At 48.3% G+C, this 10,875-nt stretch overlaps 1 protein-coding gene across 1 annotated transcript in view; it reads right to left on the reverse strand.

The window, feature by feature from the left end:
- Positions 1–10,132, reverse strand: part of LOC119444889 (sodium/nucleoside cotransporter 1-like) — a 37,797-nt gene extending 27,665 nt beyond the window's left edge. Inside the window, exon 1 of the mRNA XM_037709232.1 lies at positions 10,052–10,132. Coding sequence (XP_037565160.1) covers positions 10,052–10,132 — 81 coding nt within the window. The remainder of the gene's footprint in view (positions 1–10,051) is intronic.
- Between the last annotated feature and the right edge of the window lie 743 nt (positions 10,133–10,875).

Genomic DNA, 10,875 nt, shown 5'->3' on the forward strand with positions numbered 1-10,875 from the left:
ATGCCTTGCCATCGCTTTTAATGTATCGCCCTTAGGGCGAAACCACAACATTTTATCATTGGATCCTGTTTCTTTATACCGTGTGCTTTCGGCTATGATAATCGAAACGTGTATGCGTGCGCGTGACAAATGAATGGAAATAGCGCCAGCAGCAGGCAGCGCGGACTGAAACGTTCCGTGCTGCCAATCCCCTTACCATTTCACTGTGTCACGCCGCCTAAAGTCAGCAAATTGGCAGATAACATGTCCTTCGACACTAGGCGCGCGGGAAGACAGCGCGCATCTCGGGCATCAAGGCAACAGCCTTCAAGGCTCGCCCTCGCTGTCGCCCTCGAGGGCTCACCCTCGCACCAATGTCAGATCACGTGAATCTCCAACGCACAGCGTGCAGACCACGCATGCGCCGTCTCACATGAGACAGCACAGCGGCGGTGGCGACGTTGGCGGCCACGGCGTGAACGCGCCTCTAGCACCCGTACTGCTGTTATTGCAATAAAATCAGTGCTAAGTTGTATCGAACAGTGTTTTGCATTCGTTTCGCGTGCGCAGCACCTACTGTGTCATCCACACCAGTTACATGCACGGACCCGGGCCTACATTAATGTCAGGGCCAGGCCGGGTCGTGCCTAGGCCGGGCCCGGGCTTGAAGCAGCGGGCCCGTTCACCTAGGAGTCGGACCTTCGAACACACGCGGACGCACTGCACAGAGCAAAGGCAGTGTGTGAGAAGCCCAACTGACAAGTCGCAAAAATTGGCGCTTAATGACCTTAACAAGAACAACAAAAAAAAACTCTTTCTTTTTTTGTTTAGGTTTATTGCGATAGCACTTAAATGTACAGTCCAGTCGAAATTCTGCCGTCGTTGTCGGCGTCGCAGTGAGGTTTCGTATAAAGTAGAAATGCGATAAAAGTGTGGCCGCGGAGAACGATGGTGGCTTGGTGCGGCGGGTCTTCGTATGATCGCATGGGAAGAATGCGGGGCGGGTGCGCGCCGACTTTACGCCCGCACAATGGGGAGAAGCAGGAGATGTGCGCGTGCTAGGAGGGGGCGAGGGGGGGGGGGGAAGGGGACAGGGTAGCGCGCACCTCCGCTTCTACCCTGGCCGCGAATGCCGATGGCGCGGCTGAGCGCGGTCTATTATTACCTATTATTATTATCTATTATTACTATTATTGCATATTACCTGCAAGGTAATATGCGGTGGGTTCGAAGTCTAGTCAACCACAGATCGCTGATAGCTTCGTATGCGCGTTGTTCTCGCGCGCCTAGTTCGCGTTGAAGCGCGAGGCAGCACGAAAGGGAATTCACTCGCCGCTGCTGCGTCGCTGTTCTTCACCACGCTAGCGTTCTAGTGTCCGCGGTCATCGTGTGAGATGTATTCAAGATTGCCTGTGCGGGCGTGACACTGTGCTTGTTAATTCAGTTGGTAAGCGAATGTTTACAGCAGTTTATACAGCTGATAAAGCTACTAACCTTTGTGCGTATAGCTGCCTAATAATCTCCTATTGCAATCAATGCCTCGCCTTTCGAGCGAACTTCGACGTTTTGTCTTGCAAAAAGAATTTGAAGGGTTTGTGGCTCTACAAAAAGTAAATTTATACTCAAACAAGAATAAAGAATACTAAATACATCTCTTGATACAGTCTGGCTTCTACCGCTTTTGCTATTGCACTATTTTATCCGTCTCGATACGATTATTTTATTGCAATTGGATCATTTTACCACTTGTATTTTATTACATCCCTTTACGATTGGTTTACGGTTGCTGCAGTGTAACATAGATGGTCTTCCACTTGAAATGCATTCGCAATGTTCTTCTTGGACCTTATATTTTATACATGAGAAATGCTTTCTCGTGGGCTCGGGAGGGCTGGTGAGGCAGTGCATTTCCCACTTTCATTAATTTCGAGCTCAAATTAGAATATGCGCGTTTGAACTTTGATCTGATGTTGTACGAAATGAAATTTGTGAAGATTTCTTGCTGTAGGAACTATTTCCGATATCCATTTATTGGGATAGCAATTAGGACACTATGGGTGCCTGCGCGCTATCCCCGTCGTGCGGTCGCAGTATCGACGCGTCTGTTTAGCTGCAAAAGCGTGGAAGCAAACTCATGCCAAGTTACCTTCATGCAGGCTATGGGACTGGGCTAGTTGTTCTATCTTGTTCCGCGCGATGCAACAAAATAGATCGCGCCCTCAAGTTCCGCTCGATCGGCTCTGACAGAGTAGGATTCTGGCTTCCACTGCTGGCATGAACGTCGTGGGTACATACACATTAGCGTTCCTGATGTGCGCATACCAAACCGCTTCACCGGAAGGCGGTCAGAGAGGAAAGGACAATAAACGTCAGAGCACCAATTTGTTAATCTACTAAAACCTCAAAGACACAGTACGAAGGACCCTGAAAGCACTGAAGCCCTTTGAGAAAAGCACAAGACTTTAACGCTAAATTCACTTTCGGCACACAAACAAACAAAGAAACAAACAAACAAATGTCAAGCTCAATCTATAGCGCCAAGAAACTCCGGCAGTTTTCTCAGTTTTGCGTCAGTGTCACCTAGTGCACCATCGACGTGCCACTCTGGTAACGCCGTTCCTCACAGCACACTGTTCCTGCGACGCAGCAGGAGTTGCATCTCGTACTGCGTGGCGGCATGTCTCCTCCGCATAATTTTAGAACACCGTGCGAGGAGCTCGAGCGCAACGCTACAACTTGTTACGGCTGCCCATGCTTCGCCTTCGCGAAAGCGCCGCTTCTTTTCAAGTGAGTACATAATTATTAAGCGAAAATACGGTGAAGGCGGGAAATGGAAATTCAAGACGATGAGCAACACGAGAACAAGGTGAGAGCAGGAGCCAACGTTTCGACAAGTGGACTTGCCTTCTTCAAGACGACATATGCTCTCCTCGGCACAGTACACATAGGCAGGGTTCTCCTAAAGGGGAGAGAAGGTAAGGCGGGTGGGCGAGGTAACGAGCGAGAGTGCCTTAGCGGCGAGGGCGTAGAATTGAAAAGAAATATAATGCGCTGCTGATAGTCGGTGGAGGAATTGGAGACAGCGCCGTGGTATTAGTTGGTTGACGTGTCATTGTAGGCTCCTCTTTTCGTGCAAGAGGCCTGGACGACGGGGAGGGGTATCTGCTTCATTGGAGGTCAGTGAACTGTCATGTCTCTGAAAGAAAGAACAAAGGTAGCCGCAGAAAAATGGTGCTCATGGAAAAAAGGGGGTAAATATATTGTTAATTAAAAGAACGAAAGTAATGAGGGAAACGAAAGGGAGGTTGGCATATTATTGAAAATCGAATAATAAAAAAGAAATGAAAAGAAAACTAAGCAACTCAATGAAAATAACTAAGTGCTCTTGCCTATACTTTGAAGTTTAGCATATAGAATAGATTCTAAAGCTCCCTTTGAAGCGTTCATGCCTATTGGTTGCAATGTATTGATTTTATGGATGAGGTACGATTTTCTATATTTTCTGTCTCGCGCAGAACGGAAATTTCACTGTAGTATGTACAGTTTAAGTTCATCAAGGTTATGACCTGATCGGTTGAAATGCTCGGCGATGGCTTTTTGAAGCTTCTTAACTGTGTGCGAGCGATGTCCGTTTAACCTGACGTTAATTGATTGCCCCGTTTCGCCGATATATTGTTTCTTACAGAAGAAACATTCAAGAATATAAAAAAAACATCGGAGCTAGTCCAAGTAAAGCTAGTTTTCACTTCGCGTGTGTAGCTATTTGCAGTGCTTTTAATTTTAAGGTCACATTGAAGGTGCCTGCAGGTCTTGCACCTGGGGCGAGAACATGCTTTTATTAAGGGGGAATGATGTTGGCTGACTTTCGCATGCACTAAAATGTCTTTAAAGGTTCTGTTGCGGCGATAGGTAACCCTTGGTACATCCGGGAACGCTTTTCTCAGACGCTCGTTACTTGATAATATTGGGTGGTATTTTCGTAGAATGTTGTTTATGTTTGGGATGGCATTAGAATATTTTGTTATAAAGGCTGGTGGTCTATCATATTCTGGTGTAGGTTGTTTCTTAGCTAATGCCGACTGCCTCTCTAATCTTGACGCGACGTCATAAGACCGGTCGGGAGGAATTTGTGGATGGTTTCGTTCCGCTAGCGTTACTTTAAGGTCATTTAGGTGGTGGATATAATCATTGCCTTCGCTACAGATTATTCTTATTCGTTTCGCTATGACCCCTACAGCACATAGGTCCACCGATAGTGCTAAGAGCGAGCATCCAGAGCACTGCAGCAACCTAGTAGACATATCACAGAGTTTAAATCCCGATGAAGTCGATTTCCTCAAACGTGGTCTAACGTTTTGTCCCAGGAACAACGCAGTAAATGAGCATGAACTCCACAAATATATGCCAGAGCTTTCAAGACGCATGCGCATCAAGGAATTCTTTTTCGATAGGCCAGACGCAGGAAAACACGATAAAGACTCTCTGAGACGACCTAGAACGCGGACACCGGAAGCGGAACAGTGCCCAGACCTTGATCTATACATAAAACTAATCTCAAAGGAAATTCTAGAGCCAACGCGGAATCGCCGCAAGCACAAAAAGTTGTTCCCCACTCAGCACAAAATTCTTAAAGAACTCGCGGAAAGAAATGACAGTGTAATAAAACCAGCAGACAAAGGCAGGCAGTATCGTAATCTGGTCCATAGAAAAGTACAAAAATGCGGCCATAAATCAACTGAGCAGCCACGGCCATTACACAAAACTCGACCCTAACCCAACTTCGGTTTACAGCAACCTTGTGCAAAGTACAATAGCGCAACTGCAGTCCCAGGAACTCTGAATATCGCTTCATGGTGCCTGATGCCCAATAACAAAGAAGCCGGCAGTCTTTTCCTACTTCCTAAAGTACATAAGGTTCCCGTAGAAGAAATATTTACCGCACAAATCCCAGGCAGGCCTATAGTTACTGATAACAACACACCTACCGAGTCACTATTTAAATTCTTAAATCACCATCTTTCAAACATCCCAACCACCCTACCATCTTTTGTTGAAGATACGCCCCACTTCCTTCGAATTATCGACTCGATTAACGCTATCCAAATCCTCCACGACCACGGTATTCTAGTAACTTTAGATGTTTCTGTTCTTTTCACTAACATACCCATGAGTGAAGGAATTGAAGCCGCGTCGGAAGTCCCTCGCAGTCAATCCTTAAGGGCGCGCTCCTGAAGTTTACCTGTCACTTCTCGAGTTAGTTCGCACGCTCAACTATTTTGAATTCGATTCTATTCACTACCCACAATCTTCCGGCACAAGCATGGGAACACAGTGCGCTCCCACGTATGTCAACATTTTCATGGGACAGTTTGAAGCAAACCTGATAAAATCATACCCTGTAAAACCCCACACCTACCTGCGTTAAATTGACGACATATTCATAATATGGGAACATGGCACAAACGCACTAACCGACCTAATTAGCCATTTCAACCGCTTTCACCCGAGTATTAAGTTTACTGCTCACCACTCTCCCAGTCAGATCAACTTCCTCGACACGATGGTTTACATAGAAAATGGAAAACTGAGAACAACACTTTACCGGAAGCCTACGGATAGCCAGCAGTATATTTAGACTACACCAGTCATCATCCGCGATACTGCAAGCGAGGAATGTTTGTCGGACAAGCGAAACGAATAGGATGAATCTGTAGCGAAGACAACGATTGTACCAAAGACGGCCTGGCTTATATCGTTCGGTGCGCCGATACGTTGCTGCCTGCGAGCGCTGTCAACGCCGCAAACGTCCTGCTCTTCCTCAGGCTGGCCTGCTTCAACCTGTCGACATCCCACCGGAGACCTTGTTCCGCATCAGCCTTGACTTGCTCGGACCTTTCCCTACATCCGTCTCCGGCAACAAATGGATTGCCGTCGCAACTGACTACGCCACCAGATATGCCATCACGCGCGCCATGCCCAGTAGCTGCGCTACCGACGTTGCCGACTTTCTGCTCAACGACGTCATTCTTCGACACGGGGCTCCGCGTCAGCTTCTTACGGATCGTGGCCGCTGTTTCCTTGCGAAGGTAAATGACGAAATTCTGTGTAGCTGCTCTACCGAACATCGCCTTACGACAGCCTACCATCCACCGACCAACGGTTTCACCGAGCGGCTCAACCGAACACTCACGGATATGCTGTCCATGTACGTCTCTACTGATCACCGAGATTGGGACGCTGCCCTACCCTACGTTATTTTTGCCTACAACTCGTCCCGACATGACACTGCCGGCTATTCGCTGTTCTTTCTCCTGTACGGCCGCAACCCTGCATTGCCCTTCGAGACGCTCCTTCCTGCTGATCAATCCGTACCAACCACATATGCTCAGGACGTCCTCTCTCGAGCCAGAATGGCTCGCCAGGTTGCTCACACTAGGCTATGTGCGTCACAGGCCTCCCAAAAAGAGCGCTATGATAGCCGGCACCGCGAAGTGGAGTACCCTCCTGAATCTCTGGTCCTACTCTGGACGCCGTCTCGACGCCAAGGCCTGTGCGAGAAGCTCCTCCCTCGCTACACAGGACCCTACAAGGTTCTCCGCAAGCTCAACGACGTTGACTACCGCATCACTCCGCTCCAACATCGCCTGTCTTCTTCTTTTACGTCTGCTGCTGATGTTGTCCATGTGTCGCGGCTAAAACCGTACTACACCAGCAGTGCTGACTACCTTTAGAAGGCGCCGTGACGGCGCTCAGTCCGCCGGGGGTGATGCTACGAGGCATTGTGTATGAGCCTGCCATTAAAGGACCGCTGTGCTAGGCGAAGAGGAAGAAGACGGGACAAGCCTCGTAAGATGCTGTTAGCCATTCTCTGGTAGCAGCAGCCTGTATATATTGTCTCTCCGGTGTACTCTGGCATATCTTTGTGGAGTTCATGCTCATTTACTGCGTTGTTCCTGGGACAAAACGTTAGACCACGTTTGAGGAAATCGACTTCATCGGGATTTAAACTCTGTGATATGTCTACTAGGTTGCTGCAGTGCTCTGGATGCTCGCTCTTAGCACTATCGGTGGACCTATGTGCTGTAGGGGTCATAGCGAAACGAATAAGAATAATCTGTAGCGAAGGCAACGATTATATCCACCACCTAAATGACCTTAAAGTAACGCTAGCGGAACGAAACCATCCACAAATTCCTCCCGACCGGTCTTATGACGTCGCGTCAAGATTAGAGAGGCAGTCGGCATAAGCTAAGAAACAACCTACACCAGAATCTGATAGACCGCCAGCCTTTATAACAAAATATTCTAATGCACTCCCAAACATAAACAACATCCTACGAAAATACCACCCAATATTATCAAGTAACGAGCGTCTGAGAAAAGCGTTCCGTGATGTACCAAGGGCTACCTGTCGCCGCAGCAGAAACCTTAAAGATATGTTCATGCGAAAGTCAGCCAACATCATTCCCCCGTAATAAAAGCATGTTCTCGCCCCGCGTGCTAAACCTGCAGGCACCTTCAAAATGACTTTAAAATTAAAAGCAGCGCAAATAGCTATACACATGAAGTGAAAACTAGGTTTTCTTGCACTAGTTCCGATGTAATTTATATGCTTCAGTGTTCCTTCTGTAAGAAAGAATATATCGGCGAAACGGGACAAGCAATGAGCGTCAGCTTAAACGAACATTGCGCAGACCCAGGTAAAAAGCTTCCCAAAGCCGTCGCCGAGCATTTCAACCAACCAGTTCATAACTTTGATGAACTTAAACTCTACATACTACGGTCAAATTTCCGTTCTGCCAGAGACAGAAAATATCGAGAATCGCACCTCATCCATAAGTTGAAGACATTGCAACCAATAGGCACGAACTTCACAAAGCGTGCTTTAGAATTTATTCGTTATGCTAAACTTCAAAGTATAGGCAACAGTACGTAGTTATTTTTCAGAAAGCTGCTTAGTTTCTTTTTTAATTCGATTGTCAATAATTTTCCAACCTCCCTTTCCTTTCACTCATTCCTTTCGTTCTTTGATTCATACAGAGTGTTTCATTTTAGCTGCACCAAAATTTTAAAAATTGCCTGTGGCAGATAGCACAATTGTAATCCTTGATCTAAACTACTCGATCAGGCGGCCATTACTTCCACGAGAAATCAAAACGCCTAATTGAGTAATTAGCATAATTACGCTAATGAAATTTTTAATTTATGATTTCACGGCACATCTTTCAATCTACGAATTATAGCCGCTGAGTTCGCAAGGCGTATCCGCTTGGAACGAATTCTCAGGACTGAACCAGTTTCGAGATATTAATTTTTAACGTGTCCGACGAAATGTATGGGCGTTCCAGTTAACTTTTTGAGGAAAACGCTGTTTTATGCATTGAAGCACAAAGTTAACTGGAACGCACATGCATTTCGTCGGACACTTTGAAAATTATTATCTGGAAACTGGTTAGGTTCTGAGAATTCGTTCCAAGTGGATACGCCTTGCGAACTCAGCGGCTATAATTCGTAGATTGAACGATGTGCCGTAAAATCATAAATTAAAAAGTTAATTAGCGTAATTATGCTAATTACTCAATTAGGCATTTTGATTTTTTGTGGGAGCAATGGCCGGCTCATCGCGTAGTTTAGATCAAGGATTATAATTGTGCTATCTGCGACAGGCTATTTTTAAAGATTTGGTGCAGCTAAAATGAAACACCCTGTATATTTACCCCCCTTTTTTTCCATGAGCACCGTTTTTCTTCTCTCTTTCAGACACGACAGTTCTCTGGCCTTCAGCGCAGCAGATACCCTTTCCCGTCGTCCAGGCCCCTTCTATGAAAAGAGGAACCTACAATGACACGTCAACCTAAATCCCCTCCATACGCGTTTCCGCCGACCAGGTTAAGTACCACCAACCTACCCTCCTCTTCCGCGCCTCTCCCTTCTCGACCCTCACTCAACCCCTCAGTTTCCGGCGTGAAGCGGAACTTACGTAGCCCAGCTTCTGGTTTTAAGCCGAAGCGACGTCACTGCTGTGCAGAGGTGCGAGCGTGCAACAAGCAAAATTCCGGAATCGGAAATCCCGGAAGCGGCAAAACCGGAACCGGAAACCCCGGAAGCGGAACTGGTTTGAGCGACGAATCAGGGAACAGCGGCAGCCCATCAATGGTTAGCGCTACTTAGCAAAAGCGGCGGTGGCGCGTGCATGGAGGGGCTTTACGTCAACCGGCTAACACACGGCGCTACCTCAAATTCCTCCACCGACTATTAGTAGCGCATTATCTTTCTTTACAATTCTACACCCACGCCACTATATAACACTCTCGCTCGTTTCCTCACCCACCCACCTTACCTTCTCTCCCCTTTAGGGGAACCGTACCTATATATATTCTGCCGAGGAGACCATGTTGCGTTGAAATTGCCTTGAAAAAGACAAGTCCACTTGTCGAAACGTTCGCTCCTGCTCCTACATAATTATTGGAATCTACAACATTAAGTGTTGCACAAGAGTTTTAAATAAAATACCTTGCCCAAAATTTTTAGCGAAGCCTTTGCTTCTGTCGGCCTTTTTTCATGTTATCTGTAGACGTGCTCTGTGGGAGAAGTTTTTATTCTTTTGCAAAGATTTATTGGCGGCTGCGGTTTTATGGCAATGTCTTTGGTTACATCACCTAAGCAATGCCATCTTTAAGGCGTGTGCACTGAGTTCCTCCCGCGGGCCAGGGGCGGGTCTCTTCATGCAGTCGTGGGCCGGGGCCAGGCCATGGAAGCCACGGGCGCGCCGCGCCTGGGCTTGCAGCTACGGGCCCTTTGCTCTAGTCCACACGGCACTCCTAACACACAGGTTTTCGGTACATTCCGACACCCATTCTTGCAATTGGAGCGTTATTTGTTGTCCTAAATGTTGTGGTCACTATAGACAGGGTGTTTCACGTAACTTGAACCAGGGAATAAAAAGAAAGTGGTTAACCGCAGCTGGGTGAAACCAACGACAGGTTGTCGGCCGTCCTACCAAGCTAGCCATCCCACCACCTCCTCCGCACCATCAGCCACTGGAGATGTCTACTGCGCTGGATGTACTCACGAAAAGGCGGTCCCCATCCTGCGCCCTGTACCAGGCGTCGACATTCTTGCTGAAGGACCGGCTGAAGGGACATCTCCACATTTGCACCGACGGCTCCGTCCATCCGAACTCCGGATATGCCATTAGCCTCCTGCGTGATCCCTGTCCCTCAGAGCTCGGGAGTGTGCCGGCTGCCTTTCGCGGCAAGCTCCACCGCTGCTGAGGTGCCTGAGCTGCATCTGGCTGCGGACCTGCTGGCGGAGGACCCCCCGAATTCTCCGGTCTTGATCCTCTGCGACTCGCGACAGGCGCTCCTGGCTCCTCAACGACCGGACACCACCGGTCTTGGCGTCGCCCACTGGCGGAAAAGCTTCGCGGCCTTGTATCGAGTGGCTTGAAGCTATCGCTGCAGTGGCTTCCCTCTCACGTCGGCGTCCAGAGATTACGAGGAGGCTGACGCCCCGTCAAAGGCAGCACACCACGCCATCGTACCCGTCAGCACCGCTGTAACGGCCTTTGACTATGCAAGGCACATGTTGAAGCGGCACCACACGGATCGGCGCATCGCCAGCGGTCGACCCCTCCGCCCCTTCCTGATCGCGGCCTCACAAGAACGGAGCGGTCTCTCCTGCTGCGCCTCCAGGTCGGCTACTCCTAGACGCCCTCCCGGAAGTACATCAAAGGCCTGGCTCGATCCCGGCCTGCTTTAAGTGCGGCGAGGCCGAAACAATCGAGCATATTCTTTGTTACAGCCCCAATTTCTCTAAAGGAAGGGCTTCTCTCTACGCGTCATTTCGATGCCTGGGTTTACCTGCGGTCTCGACACAGGAAATGCAGTTCCCCGG

This window comes from Dermacentor silvarum, chromosome 1, assembly GCF_013339745.2.
Source record: "Dermacentor silvarum isolate Dsil-2018 chromosome 1, BIME_Dsil_1.4, whole genome shotgun sequence".
NCBI lineage: Eukaryota > Metazoa > Arthropoda > Arachnida > Ixodida > Ixodidae > Dermacentor > Dermacentor silvarum.